This window comes from Dama dama, chromosome 20, assembly GCF_033118175.1.
Source record: "Dama dama isolate Ldn47 chromosome 20, ASM3311817v1, whole genome shotgun sequence".
NCBI lineage: Eukaryota > Metazoa > Chordata > Mammalia > Artiodactyla > Cervidae > Dama > Dama dama.
In genome coordinates, this window is record NC_083700.1 from 32,547,037 (window position 1) to 32,562,585 (window position 15,549).

At 47.1% G+C, this 15,549-nt stretch overlaps 1 protein-coding gene across 7 annotated transcripts in view; it reads left to right on the plus strand.

Annotated features, from left to right (window-relative positions):
* The first annotated feature begins 8,952 nt into the window (after window positions 1-8,952).
* ADORA3 (adenosine A3 receptor) overlaps window positions 8,953-15,549 on the plus strand; it is a 49,297-nt gene continuing 42,700 nt past the window's right edge. For 2 of the 7 annotated variants that reach the window (XM_061121162.1, XM_061121161.1), the window contains exon 1: window positions 9,010-9,729. In XM_061121162.1, coding sequence (XP_060977145.1) covers window positions 9,380-9,729 — 350 coding nt within the window. In that variant the 5' untranslated portion in view covers window positions 9,010-9,379. Of the gene's footprint in view, window positions 9,730-11,615; window positions 12,704-15,549 lie in introns of those variants that run through there. The other 5 variants (XM_061121164.1, XM_061121163.1, XM_061121165.1 and 2 more) reach the window with 4 other exon arrangements.

Below are 15,549 nucleotides of genomic sequence, written 5' to 3' on the forward strand. Positions count from 1 at the left end.
TAGGACAGCATTGTCTAAGATGCTCCCTGCAGGAGCAGCACGTAGAGTGTGGAGGGAGAGGGGGCTGGCTTCACTCCACCACTGGCCCAGGATAACCTCCTGCTGAGCTGAGCGGTGGCGGGAGGTGGAGCACAGACAGTTGACCCAGTGACACACTGCCCCTAGCAGCTGGCCTGACCTATGAAGCAAGTCTTATTCATCAGGACACTGAAGAATGTCTGCCCAAAATGACAATTGGGGTTTTGGCATAATTGATGTGTAACTGTCCTCATGTGGTTCCCTGAGACAAGCCAGGGCACTGAAGCCAAGACTGACTTGGGTTTGGGCCCAGTTCTGTCATTTACTGGCTGTGTTGCCCAGAGCAAGTCATTCAGTGGCCACCATGCCTTAGTTTCCTCATCTGTGAGATGGATCTAATAACAGTCACTTACAGGGGCGCTGTATAATGATGTGTGTGTAATCCCGGGCAGGGTGCCTGGCACAGGTTGGTTGGCACCATATCATGCAGCTCTCGTGAGCATAAACCTGAGAAGCCTTGTGGAGTAGGAGGGGAGACACATAATGTCATCAACATGGGGGAGCTCTCACCCCGTTACTGCAGGAGCGGCATCACATTTGTTAGGCAGAAGGTTAAAAGAAGGGACCAGGGCGTGGCCCTGCCGGAAACATTTAGGATCCACAGTTGCCCTATCTAGAGTTTGTTCCTACACCTTCTGGTGTTTAGGGCATGGGGGTCGACAGCGGGCTGTGCTGTTGGCCACTGTGGCGACTGTGGAGACCCCAGCACAGGTGATAGGAGGCTGGAGCTGTGATGAAGAGGGCTGGGTTATGAAGAGACCCAAGGTGTTTTGAGAAATGGACTCCAAAAGACAGGATGCTCTTCAACAAAGGTCAAGTAAATGGACCAATGGGCCCTGTAGAAGGGACAGGATAGGTGAGAGATGGGCAGGCAGTGAGGGAGGGTCTGGTGACACAGTATAAGGAACACAGGTGTAAGGAGGGAAACATCCTGATGGGACCTCCTCTGGGGATTTCTATCCTCCTCTGAGTGAGATGGCTCCATTCTTACACTGCTTCTGACCAGATGGACAACCTTGAGTAGATTCCTCCATCTCTCTGCCTCAGTTTCTTCAGCTGGGAGGTGAGACGAATGATACCTGCCCAGTGAGATTGTTACATTAATTTAGTGAGGCAGGACATGTGAGGTGCTTTGCACACTATGAAGAACAACAAATATTGCTTTTATTGGAACACGCACAGGTTTGAAAGGAGAACCTGCTTCTTAGCCCCCTTGAGTCAACAGAATGGAATTTGGTACTGTCCAGGAATATTCTTTGGGATTGGATTGAATGCAGGCAGATGGCAAATGAATGTCAACTCAAGTTGATTTAGGAGTATATATATATATTCTCTCAGGAAGATATAGATACACACACACACACACCCCATGGGAAACTTTGCTTATATTTTTACAGCTTACTTTTAAGCAGTTAAAACTATTCTAGATGAGAATAAACATTTTTTAATTAAAAAAGTTATGATAGTCTTTCAAAGTAAATTTAAAGTCTCCTTCAGAGTCTGATAAAGCATGCTAACTTTCATGAGTTGTTCAATAATATATTAGCAAACTTTTTTCAGAATTTCATTTAAAATAATTCAAAAGCTTAGTTGTCTAATTTCAACGTTTATGTAATTAGCTCAGTGTATTAACTGACTACCCGCTATATGTCCAGCTTTCTGTTTAGATCTTGGACAATAGCTTAAAGAACAGGCTATTTAACTCATTGATTTTATACTTAATGACAGACTATTAATAACACTGGAATTCACACATTTCTGTGATCTATTAATAAAAATGCATAGTCTGTCTAAAATGAAAGAATGTAGACAGACAGCAATCTCTCCATGTCCCCCCTTTAAAAAAAAAAAAATATATATTTATTTATTTTTGGCTGTGCTGGGTCTTCATTGCTGCTTGGGCTTTTCTCCATTGTGGTGAGCCGGGGCTGTTCTTTAGTTGCAGTGAGCGAGCTTCTCATTGCAGTGGCTTCTCTTGTTGCAGAGCAGAAGCTCTAGAACACAGGCACGGGGGCTTATTTACCCTGAGGCATGAGGGATTTTCCTGGACCAGGGATCAAACCCATGTCCCCCGCATTGGCAGGCAGATTTTCAACCACTGGACTCCAGGGGAGTCTTCTCCGTGTCTCCCTTGCCCTTAGTCTTCTCTTTCCTTTTCTGAACGATCTGAGGGCGCTGGCTAGACATTGCGGAGGTGGAACCCCCAAGTTCTTGCTTTACTTTCTCGCTCAGCCGGCATCCTGAGGGGCAGTGGAAGTGTGCTGCCCCCTGGTGGCCATTGCTGCACATAGCGTCCCAACAGGGACACAAGAAGAAAAAGCCTCTATCCGCTGAGACTCCTTGGAGCACCTCCTCGTTTCCTAAGTGCCTGGAACCTGGAGCGAACAGTTAGCTGAACCCTTCGCAGATTCTCCACTAGAGCCCAGAGAACTTCTGACACGCTCAGTAGGGGTGGGTGGGGCGTGGGCGCCAGGAGCAGTTCCCCTTGGCTGGGCAGGATTTCCTGTTGCTCAGAGTGATCAGGAGCCTTGACCTCTCTCCTCCTCTCTCACACTGGCTCTATGTGAGTCTCCTGAAGTCAGACTCCAGGGAGTCCCTGGCTCCTTGGTCACAACGGAAGTCCTCGTAGGAAGCACCCAGAGGACAGTGGCTTCAAATAAGCCCAGTCTGCACCCTCTGGCTTAACTGAGAGGCAGAGAGGGAGGGGGGCCTGGGAGAGGGGAGTAGTAAGAGCTGGCCGCCGTCTTGGGGTGCCTCTGAGCACGCGTTCTTTCTAAGCCTCGGCTGTTGGCTCGCAAGCACCACGCTCTGTGAAAATATAGGGCTTTGGGGAAGTGGCAATGGGGCCAAGAGGAAGTGAGCAAGATGGTTTTGTGCAGCTCCGCAGGCAGCAGTGGACTGAGTGAGAGCAGGCCCCTGGCAGAAGCCGCCACCTTCTGCCCGCCTGACATCCTGCCTCAGCGCCACCTGTACCAGTCCTGCGGCTCCAGAGCGCCGTCTCTGGTTGCCTCCTAACACTGCACCTCGGGCTTGCTTCAGGCTGGTTGCCGGGGTTTCTCAGGCTTTTCTGAGAAGCTGCAGAGGATCCCACGAATCATCTCTGGCCAGGCTCTTAGGACTTTAAGCAGAACTCCAGCATCGTGGTTGACCTAAGTCCAGCTGCATCAGCTCAAGGTGGCGCCGGGGCAGGCTTTGGGACACACAAGGCCTTTCCCTAGAAGTCTGTTGCTTTTTCCCCCCATTCAGGCTCGTGGTTCCTCCCAGAGTCTTCCCTCCTCCAGAGTTTTCAGGTTTCTTTCAATAGAACTGAAATAGATATGGACCTTCTTTTAGATGGGAAAATGACGTGAGCCATGTTTCATTTATAATTTATCTTATTATTAAATTTTTTGTGTATGGCACCTTGGTCCAACAAAAGGTTTTCTTCCCAGCACAGAGCTCCCCTGGGAACCCAGGCTGCTCTAGCAGTCTCTGCTTCCTCCACTTTCTCGCTCAGATTTGGTGCTCGGCCTATGTTATTCTTGCGCTGTGTTTTGGTGGTCTTGGTCGCCACTTTCTTTTCCAGACATGAGTGTAGAACCTCCAGTTGACAATATGGCAACAGTAAATCCAGGGACAGCTTATACTTGTGAAAGCTTGTTCACTTGCTTATTGATTTACTGAAGCCAGGAGCCTGGGTTTGAATGCCAGCTCTGCCACCTTCTAGCTCAGCAACCTCTGGGGCAAGTTACTTCACACTTCTGAGCCTCAGTGGTAATGATAGCATATATTTCATCAGATAACATTGCAAGAGATTAGGTGTATAAAAACATCAACACAGTAGCTGTAGAACAGAAAGTACTTCACAGGTCCTAGCTGGCTTCTTGGTATTCTATACCTAGTGCTGAGTTTATTATGCCCCTGGTTCACTGAGGTGCTTTCCTATCCATTTGTTTGTCAGTATCCTGAGCACCTAGTAGTGGCCAGGAGCTGTGTGGCACATGGTTGAAAGAAATGAAAAGGGGAGATGCCTGCCCTCCAAGAGCTCACAAGGATTGCATAACCCCAGCCATGGGAGGAGGGGTGGTGTCTGCAAAGTTTTCTTCAAAGTTCTGTTTGAGAAGAGGCTGGAAGGAGAAGGGCTTGTTTTCTGGGTGGATGCAAGGGAGAAGGGCCTTCCTAGACAGAAAGGAGCAGTGTGCAGAGGGGAGAGGAAGTGAGAAAGCACACCCTGAGCCCCCAAGGCCCTTATGGTTTCCCCGGGAACCAGGCAACAGGAGGCTGAAGGGGCTGGGAGACCCCATAGCAGAGTCTGGATGCCATTACGAGGAGTCTGGACTTGATCCTGCAGGCAACACGGAGGCTGTGGAGGGACTCGAGTCTGGGGCTGGGTTAGGCAGCTCAGCGGTGATGAGGCTGGTTCCGTGACTAAGAGTGGCTGTGGGCAGAGGTGGGGAATGGGGGAAGGGGTCCGTTCCTCCTGGCTTCTCTGTCCTCTCCCTGGCTGCTCTTCGATATTTAATCTAGAATGAAAAGGACACTCAGTGCCCCCTCCTAGGCCAAAATGCTAAGTCACTGTGAAAACCTTTCCCTACCATCCCTCAGCTCAGGCCCCTGAGCAGAGATGAGCTCTATCTACTCAGAAAAAAACAAAGGAAGGGCTTCTTTTATTCACAGAGAGGGAATTCCCCAGGTCTGTGCAGAGGATTCAGGGGACAATTCCTAAGTGGTGAAGTGGCTGAGTTGGCAGCCCCAAGTTTGTCCCCTGTCTCTCCTTTTTCCTGGGGGTTATTCTCTGACAGGCCACCCTGTCCCCACTGCACTGCCCCTGCAACTGGTCCTTGGGCAAACCCTCCTGTCCTTGGTTTCGCAAATTCAGAAGGACTCATCTGGGTCTTAAAGGAGAGGAAATGGGCTGGAACCAAACCACACCAGTCCAAGTTTGCAGCTGTCACATCCACCCCTAAGGGCTCGACCCACTTCTCGTGTGATGGATCCGTGGTTCAGAGACTTTCCCTGGCCTCTACCACCTTCCCCTACCCCAGCTTCTGGCCCACAACCATTCAAGGGCCACAACCGTTTTCTTTCTAAATGCAGGAGCTGGCCGCTCTCTGACCAGTCACGACACGGGGCAGAGGTCTGTGCTCTGCTCTGCTATGAGCCAACTCCCTCTGTCCTTGGCCACTCCAGGTAACCCCAGGGGTTACCAAGCCCTCCAGGGAAAGTGCTCCTTAGCTATCCCATCACCACAACCAGTTAGCATCTCGTCTCTTCCCCAGAGGGTCTTTCTCTTATATAAGGTTATTTGGTGCTACTGTGTGGCCAAGGGCTGAGAGCTGGGGTATCTTTTATTGCAGTGAGTTACCAAGATGCAGCAGACTTCCCAGGTGGCTCAGTGGTAAAGAATCCACCTGCTAAGGCAGGAGACACAGGAGATATGGGTTTGATCCCTAGAGAAGGAAAAGGCAACCCACTCCAGTATTCTTGCCTGGTAGGCAAAGAGTCGGACACCAGTGAGTGACTAAATGACAACAAACCAAGATTCAACAACTGCTTTATAGTGGACTTACAGAAAGGCTTGTTTTGGGAGCATGCAGCCTCCTAGAAATCGCTCTCTATGACTTCCTCTGAGCAGAGATAAAGAGAGCAGCCGCAGTAGAGACATTCACCATGTTGGAGGTTAGGGCTTCCCAGATAGCTCAGCTCGGAAAGAATCTGCCTGCAAGGCAGGAGACCCCAGTTCGATTCCTGGGTGGGGAAGATCCACTGGAGAAGGGATAGGCTACCCACTGCAGTATTCTTGGGCTTTCCTGGTGGCTCAGGTGGTAAAGATTCTGCCTGCAGTGCGGGAGACCTGGGTTCGATCCCCAGGACGGGAAGATCCCCTGGAGAAGGGAAAGGCTACCCACCCCAGTACTGTGGCCTGGAGAATTCCTTGAGCTGTATAGTCCATGGGGTGGCAAACAATCGGACACGACCGAGTGACTTTCACTTACTTACTTACTTATATTGGAGGTTGGTGACACCGGTCGCATTCCCAAAGTGCAGGGGTGCAGGCACGGCTAATGCTGGGAAATGCTGGGGCGACAGAAATGTTGTTGAAGAGGGCTGCCCCTTATTACCTGGGGTGTTTGCTCAGGGACATGAGGCAAGTCTAGCAGGAATGAGCAAGGCATGCCAGACAGACTTGGCATGCAGCTGGGGTAGGGTATTGATGGATGATACAGAAGCAGAACAACTAAAGAAGACCCTGGCAGACCCCATGCCGAGGCATCTCGCCTGTGCCCCAGTGAGAGGTAAACACCAGTGTTAGTAAACACCAGAACAGCACTCCTGTGATGGTCAAATTTTATTTGTGGCTCTCCATAGATTGGTGCTTAGAGGTAAATATTATAAATCCTTCAATCCGCAGTGTGGACTTAGGTTCAACTGTTCCTTTTGCTGTCTCTCTAAATAACCCTTTTGGGCAGCATGGAGAAACCTCTGAACCAGTGTTAGTTGCTCAGTCGTGTCTGACTCTTTGTGACCCCAGGTACTGTAGCCAGCCAGGCTCCTCTCTGCATGGAATTCTCAAGGCAAGAATACTGGAGTGGGTTGCCATTTCTTTTTCCAGGGGATCTTCCCAACCCAGGGATCAAACCCAGGTCTCCTGCATTGCAGGAGAATTCTTTACAATTTGAGCCATCCGGGTGGACTCCAGATCACAATTGCATTTCAAGTGTCTGATTCCCAGGAGATGAAACCAGGTGAGTGACTTAAGCTTTAGTATTTGGTCTATCAGCCCAAATGGCTAAGACAGTGCACAACATAAGTACAGACAATCCGTAGCTATTTCTGCAGGGTGGGGGCAGGGCTTGGGGCAGGAGGTCTGCCAGGTGATTATGTGCACATGCTGCTCTTTCCCTATTTTCTGCGTTGCTGGTCATCCTGTTGTCCCTCAAATAGATTTGATACAGGCTGGTGGCTAGAGTGAGTGAGCCCCCAGTGTGGGCTGAGAAGGGGAGCTGAGGGTCAGCAAATATGATGCTCATGGGGCTTATGGGAGGTGCTGAAGTTTTGTTCATCTGAATAGGGAATCTTAGTTTGTCCCTTTGGCAAAAGATCTTCAATACAAAGGCTTGCCATGTATTGCCATGTTCAGCCATGCCCAACAGGGTCAACTCATGTGGCTGAATTCTCCGTATTAACTGTTATATGCTGTCTTAGTCTTTTGGGCTGACATACCAAATACTAAAGTCTAAGGGACTTAGAAACAAGAGAAATTTATTTCTCACAGTTCTGGAGGTCTCTTTAAGTCCTAGATCAGCATATCGGTAGAACCTGTGTCTGATGAGAGCCTTCTTCCTGGTACATAGATGGTGGAAGGGACGAGAGAGCTCTGTGAGGTCTCTGTCATAAGGACCCTAATCCTATTAATGAGACCTCCACTGTCATGACCTAATAACCTCGCAAAGCCTCCCCCTCCAAATGCCTTGACTCTGAAGGTCAGAATTCAACCTGTGAGTTTGGGGTGACACAGTCAGTCAGTCTATGGCATGTGCTCAGAAGGAGTAAATTCTAAGTTCAAGAACCTGCCACCAGAGGTCAAATTGCCAACATCTGTTGGACCATAGAAAAAGTAAGAGAATTCCAGGAAAACATCTGCTTCATTGACTATGCTAAAGCCTTTGACTATGTGGATCACGACAAACTGCAGAAAATTCTTAAAGAGATGAGAATACCAGACCACCTTACCTGTCTCCTGAGAAACCTGTGTGCAGGTCAAGAAACGGCAATTAGAACCAGACATGGAACCACGGACTGGTTCAAAATTGGAAAAGGAGTACATCTGGCTGTATATTGTAACCCTGCCTATTTAACTTCTATGCAGAGTACATCATGCAAAATGTGGGGCTGGATGAATCACAAGCCGGAATCAAGATTGCCAGGAGAAATATCAATAACCTCAGATATGCAGATGACACCACCTTAATGGCAGAAAGTGAAGAGGAACTAAAGAGCCTCTTGATGAAAGTGAAAGAGGAGAGTGAAAAAGTTGGCTTAAAGCTCAACATTCAGAAAACTAAGACCATGGCATCTGGTCCCATTACTTCATGGCAAATAGATGGGGAAAAATGGCAACAGTGACAGATTTTATTTTCTTGGGCTCCAAAATTGTTGTGGATGGTGACTGCAACCACAGAATTAAAAGGCATTTGCTCCTTGGAAGAAAAATTATGACAAACCTAGATAGTATATTAAAAAGCAGAGAAATCACTTTGCCTACAAAGGTCTGTCTAGTCAAAGCTATGGTTTTTCCAGTAGTCATGTACAGATGTGAGAATTGGACCATAAACAAGGCTGAGCACCAAAGAATGGATGATTTGAACTGTAGTGTTGGAGAAAACTCTTGAGAGTCCCTTGGACAACAAGGAGATCAAACAGATCAATCCTAAAGGAAATCAACCTTGAATATTCACTGGAAGTATTGATGCTGAAGCTGAAGCTCCAGTACTTTGATCACCTGATGTGAAGAGCTGACTCACTGGAAAAGACCCTGATACTGGGAAAGATTGAGGGCAGGAGGAGGAGCAGGGGACGACCAAGGATGAGATGGTTGGATGGCATCGTTGACTCAGTGGACATGAGTTTGAGCAAACTCTGGGAGATAGTGAAGGACAGGAAAGACTGGTGCGTTGCAGTCCATGGGATTGCAAAGAGTCAGACACAACTTAGTGACTGAACAACAACAAAACCAGAGTCTACTTCTTTTTCTTCTGTGTGTTCTGTTTGCCTCTGCTAAGTCAGCAGAAAGCCAGAACATTATTACACAGTCAGTGCTCCCAGATCCTTTCCCACTCAGTGTGACATTCTTATCCAGTCCCTTAGTAAATAAATGCGGAGGCTTCTCCATGCTGCGAACATCCCTCCACCCCTTCTTTCCATCTTCTTGCTGAGTGTTTCCTAGCTCTGTGCTTCCTCTTGGCCCATCTCACTTCCTTAAACACCACTGAAGAGCATTGCTTATCTCGATGGAACTTGGGTAGCCCTGCAGGGGCAGGGGAACTAAGAGCAGCTGCACTTTCGCATTCTGCCACAGAGAACTGTCCTCCCCAGACTTCTGCAAGCTTGGAGATGTGTGGCCTGTGTCAGCCTGTGGTGGAATCTCTCTAAGGAGACTAGGTGACACCAGAGAAGAGAGAGAATGGGTGAGTTGTGAGTTCTGGATGGTGGCTGCTACACCTGGACCTCTGGAAGGATGTGTGGCAAGAGCTAGGTGGACTGGCCCACACGGATCTTGTTGGAACACTACTCACCTGGGAGGCTCCTCTTGGAAAACAAGATGCCTGTCAACAGCACTGCTGTGCTCTTGGCCAGCGTTACCTATATCACTGTGGAGATTCTCATCGGGCTCTGCGCCATAGTGGGCAATGTGCTGGTCATCTGGGTGGTCAAACTGAACCCTAGCCTGCAGACCACCACCTTCTATTTCATTGTCTCCCTAGCCCTGGCTGACATTGCTGTTGGCGTGCTGGTTATGCCTTTGGCCATTGTCATCAGCCTGGGCGTCACGATCCACTTTTATAGCTGCCTTCTCATGACCTGCTTGCTGATGATCTTCACCCACGCATCCATCATGTCCTTGCTAGCCATTGCTGTGGACCGATACCTGCGGGTCAAGCTCACAGTCAGGTAACTTGCCTAAAAAGCAGTGGTGTCGGGTGGTGATAGAAGTGCCTGGGAAATGGAGCTACAAGTCCAGACCCAAGACTTTTTAAGTGGAAACAAATCCAAATTGGCCTCTGAGCTTGAAAGTGGTTCTTTTCACCATTTGATGTGTGAAGGGTTTATCAGTGACAAGCAGAGACTTGGAAACAAGGCATGAAGGAATCCTCCAATCCCCCCCACCCCACTGATGGAGTACCTGCTCCATATCCCCTGAGTCAGAGGCTAAAGATGATAAAAATTTGATCCATCTTTAATTAGTGAAAAATGCTCTTGGTTATTAGAAATGATAGAAACATGCTAGATGACAAGATAAGCTGAGAGGAAAAAAAATGAGAGATAAACTGATGGTTCTGTCCTTTACAAATGTAGGCTATTTTAAAGTTATTGTAATTTTGCTTCCTCTTCCATGATGCGAAGGGGACCAAAAAAGTTCTCCATTGCAGAAAGTAGCAGCAATTTTTCGTGTGACCATGTGAACAGAACAGACTGCCGAGTGAATAATTCCCCACGTGTCCTGAATTACACTGGTCTCTTGTTGCTCCTCTCTTCTCTTGGGAAAAGAGCATAGTGAGGCAGCTATAGACAACTTTGGATACAAACAAGCATTAGTTCAAATCTCAGAACTTGAGGTCTGATCTTGGGCAAGTTATTTAACTTTCTGTGTCTTAGTTCTTCAGCATAGTGTTGCAATGCTCTGAATTCAGACTGTCCTTCATTCAATTTTAGTTCCACCACTTTTAGCTTCCACAAGTTGCTTGTCTGTTTCATTTTTTTCGCCCATAGAATGAGGATCATAATTGCACCTTCCTGGTAAGGTCGAGTGAGTCAACACACGTAAAGCTCTTAGAAAAATGTCAACAAAGAGTCTGTGCTCAGGAAATGGTAGCTGTCACTACTCTGATGTTCACCATCACCGACAATGAAATGGAGATTGTCATAAAATAGTCCCGGTTTGTCACGAGATTTCATTGAGAGAAAGTCTACTGAGTACACAGCCAGTACTTAATAAAATCCACTTTCTTCTTGTAGTCTGTGTAGAATGTTGTCAGGAAGAACAGTTTAAAGAGAAATGGTGGCTTCTGATTGGGTGAGTCTTTTAAGGTCCTGGAAGAACTTCAACACAACTTTTGCAGCTCCATAGACTCTAACTCAAACACCAAGTGTTTGAAAAGCATAGAGAAGCAGAGACAGACACAGGTAGAGGGGAAGTGTGGGAGAGGCAGAGTCTAAATGATGGATGTCATCACAATGGCCAAAAAAAAATAAAAAATAGTGCAGAACACAGCAGGCAAACATGCTTTGAGCAGATTGTTTCTTCTCAGGTAGGTGATCCTAGGAGACTTCAGTAACTCTTACCTCCCAGGAATTGAAGAATTCTTGGGCTGGAAATGGTGCTGTGAGAGGGGCATGCAATCCCCAATTGCCGTGTTGCTGTTCTTTAGCCACTAAGTCGTGTCTGACTCTTTTGCAACCCTATGGATCGTAGCCCGCCAGGCTCCTCTATCCACAGGATTCCCCAGGCAAGAATACTGTAGTGGGTTGCCATTTCCTCCTCCAGGGCATCTTCCCAACCCAGAGATGGAACCTGCATTTCCTACATGGCAGGTGAAGTCTTTACCACTGAGCCAGTAGGGAAGCCCTTGGCAACATATTCCTGATGTATTGTAGATTGTACTTCTTTAGAAAAGTGCCCAGAGAACTTTGCTGGGTTTTTCTCTGCTCATCTTGTCTTCATATCCAGTAGAGTTTAGTTGAAATCACCACAGAATCCCAACAGTCCAGCTCCATCTCCCCCCCCACCTGTTAGCAATTTCTGCTGTGAACTCACTGACTCTCTTCCATGCAAACAGATACAGGAGAGTCACCACGCAAAGAAGAATATGGTTGGCTCTGGGCCTTTGCTGGCTGGTGTCATTCCTGGTGGGATTGACCCCCATGTTTGGCTGGAACATGAAACTGACCTCAGCGCACAAAAATCTCACCTTCCTACCCTGCCAATTCCGTTCAGTCATGAGGATGGATTACATGGTCTACTTCAGTTTCTTCATTTGGATTCTCATTCCCCTGGTTGTCATGTGCGCCATCTACTTTGATATCTTCTACATCATCCGGAACCGACTCAGTCAGAACTTTTCTGGCTCCAAAGAGACAGGTGCATTTTATGGGCGGGAGTTCAAGACAGCCAAGTCTCTGTTACTGGTTCTTTTCTTGTTTGCTTTGTCCTGGCTGCCTTTGTCCATCATCAACTGCATCATCTACTTTAATGGGGAAGTGCCGCAAACTGTGCTGTATTTGGGCATCCTGCTGTCCCATGCTAACTCCATGATGAATCCTATCGTCTATGCTTATAAAATAAAGAAGTTCAAGGAAACCTATCTCTTGATCCTCAAAGCCTGTGTGATCTGCCAGCCCTCTAGGTCCATGGACTCAAGCATTGAGCAGACTTCTGAGTAGTTATCCATGAAAGATGGCTGTCCATCTCATTGACCTTCAGATTCGGCATCAACACTTGAGGGCCTTTCCACATGGGATGGGGCTCTCATGGCTTTGATTCCGTCTACTGATATGGGAAGCATTTGGCTGGCTGCCTCTAGTTGTACCTTCCCTGTGTCCTCTTTCTCTAATTCATTTTTTTTTTCATGTCCTTCTTTTCTGGGTATCTGACTTGAGGACAATGCTCCATTGTTACTGCTACATGTCTTCTCCTCTAACAGAAGTTATGGAATCTGAAGCATGCTTCATTGACTTACTGACAAAAGGGGACTGATGGGGCTTGACATGTACATGATGGTGACTCAGTTCTGCTTTACTGTGGAACTAAGCAGAGAACCCTGCTCTCAGCAGTTGCCTGGAAGACGATGGAATGCAAGAATTGAATTGAGTTTAACTTTCTGGATTCAGTTGTAAATGTATTGAGTGAATAAAAGATGATAACTAACTTTTTTATAACTCTTTGATGAGGGTCAGGGTCACTTGGGGCTGGAAGATCCACCTGGCTGCTCCTTGCATCCAGCCTGCTTGCTACGTGACGCCATGTGACACCTTCTCCTATAAATTCTATGTAGATTCTAGGATCCTCACCCCTGGCCCCAGCACACTCTGCTCCTTTTTCCTGGGCTGATCAGAGTATTTGTCAGTTTTCTGAACCATTCATCAAGAGTTAGAGAAGAAACAATTCTCTTTTAGACCCGAGTCTTCAATTATTTCCTCTAGTATTTTATTTTAATAGGAATAGTGGGATAGGGGCAAAAAGAGACCCCAGAGAGCTATTAATGTTATTTGTTGAGCATGTTCTACATATTTCCCTAGTGGCTCAGACAATAAAGAGTCTGCTTGCAATTCGGGAGACTCGGGTTCGATTCCTGGGTCAGGAAGATCCCCTGGAGAAGGAAATGGCAACCTGCTCCAGTATTCTTGCCTGGAAAATCCCATGGACAGAAGAACCTGGTGGGTTACAGTCTAAGGGGTCACAAAAAGTCGGACACGACTGAGCGCCTAACACTTTCACTTGCTATGTACTATTTTACATGCGTTCTCTCTTTTGGTCCTGCTAGTCTTTGAGGTACCATCCTCACTACCATCTCTATTTTGCAGAAGAAAAAACTGAGGTACAGAGAGTTTAAGTAACTTGTCCACAATCACATAATTAATTGAGCACCAGGATTTCAAGGCAGCCCTGATTTATGGGAGAACCCAACATTCTTGCTACCTATCCTTAGACATGCAGCGGGACTTGAAATTTCTACAAAGCCCAAACTCTTAAGTTAACCTTATGTACAATTATCAGAATCACGAGTACAAGCTATGGTTTGTATACTTGAGGACTGCTTTTTTTTTGTTTGTTTGTTTTTTGTTATTTTTGCCTTACTTGCTGTTTCTTGTTGGGACACCAAACAGGAATAGCATGCTAGTCATGTCATTTGGGGGCTTCCCTGGTGGCTCAGAGGTTAGAGCATCTGCCTGCAATGTGGGAGACCCAGGTTCGATCCCTGGGTCAGGAAGATCCCCTGGAGAAGGAAATGGCAACCCACTCCAGTATTCTTGCCTGGAGAATCCCATGGACAGAGGAGTCTGGTAGGCTACAGTCCATGGGGTAGCAAAGCGTTGGACACGACTGAGTGACTTCACTTTCACACGTCATTTGGGGCATTGCGTGTGGCCCTGGAATTTGGAGGTGGCATCTCTGATTAGGCAGTCCAAATTTGCAGCTGTGGACTCTTAGTCCCAAGTCAATACAGTACGTATATTAACATGATGAGAACAGCAAGCTGGGGATTTCAGTTAAACCACATCAGAGAGGATAAGTGTACTGAAAATGTGCTTCTTATTAATTCTCAACTAGTCCTGAGAGATTATCCTGACCCTAATCTTAGGCCAGAGCCTGAGAACCATATTTATCTTGTTAACATTTCACTTCAGGGAAATGTTCTTGCATCTCCTTTTGTCAGTCCAAGCAGAATCAGCACTATCTGGGATGTTTAAAATTTGCATGTTCTTTTCTACTAATGCCAAACCCAGTTGGTCACCCCACCCACCCACTTCCTGGTACCATTCACACTCGTATGTTAGAGGAAGAAGACTGGAATGCCCACCCCCATTCCTGAGGGTCCCTGGATATAGAAGGAAACTTTGTTCCTGACAAGCTCCCCAACAAACATTTTGGGGGATCTTTTTTGTTTCAAAAAACCAAGTCTCTGCCACCTCCAATTTTTTCTTAATGGTATCCCTTCGTTTGATTTCAGCCTTTTCCTCCTGAATTAATTTTTATGGTTTAGTGAAAATGCTCCTCCAGGATGAGGCCCTGGGTTTACTCGGGGGTGATGGGTGTTCCTGGCACACTGGTCTGCCAACAAATCACCTTTGCCCAATTTGAGACTTGAGGGACGTGCTGGTTAGTTCTCAGACTCTAACCCAGTTGCTGTAGCAACATTTGACCTATGCCTTTTTGGGAAGACTTGATTTAAAGGAACTGTTTCTCTCAAAAGAAGGCAGCAGTCTGTCTTGAGTCATTTGGTATCATCAGACAAGCTGCAGTTCCTGAGTTTCAGAAAAACTTTTATTTCCCTTTTTCCTCCTCCCCTCCTTCTCTCTCTTCCTTTATGATATTCACTGCTTAGCAAACCCACTGAAGGCTTGTAGGAAGTCATATCTTGGGTGTCAGTGAGAATCTCTTGAGCTCAGGGGCTCTACCAGCCCAGAAGAGGCCTTTTAGTGACGTATCTTTGGGCGTGAACTCAAAAAAGATGAAGCAAGACTCACTGGTGAGGAGTTAGCCTAGAGGTAGTGAGAACCACCCTGGTTTCAGGTTTAAAGATTAACATCACAGGAGTTTCTCTGTCTCCTGGCTCCTCCCTTCAGCTAAACATTGTCAAAGGTGGCTGTTAGGCTTTCATTTTAAAGGAATAAGGTAAAGAGACCACCCAGACAAAATCAAAGTTTGCCTCCCCCTTCTCCTCCACACAGATTCACTGGACCAAAAGTAGATGCTGAGTAGCTGTCTTATTTACCCGATTTTTTTATTTTTATGAACAGTAGAAATAAGTGAAGGCCAACAAAATGAGAACAAATGAAGTCTATTTATTCTGAGCTTTCTAGAGAGGAGGAGTCAGCCACAAAGATTTAGTCACTAGGCCGTGTCTGACTCTTTGTGACCCCATGAACAAGAATGCTAGAGTGGGTAGCTATTCCCTTTTCCAGGGAATCTTCCCAACCCAGGGATCAAATCCAGGTCCCCTGCATTGCAGGCAGATCCCTTAGCATCTGAGCCACCAGGAAACCACTGCC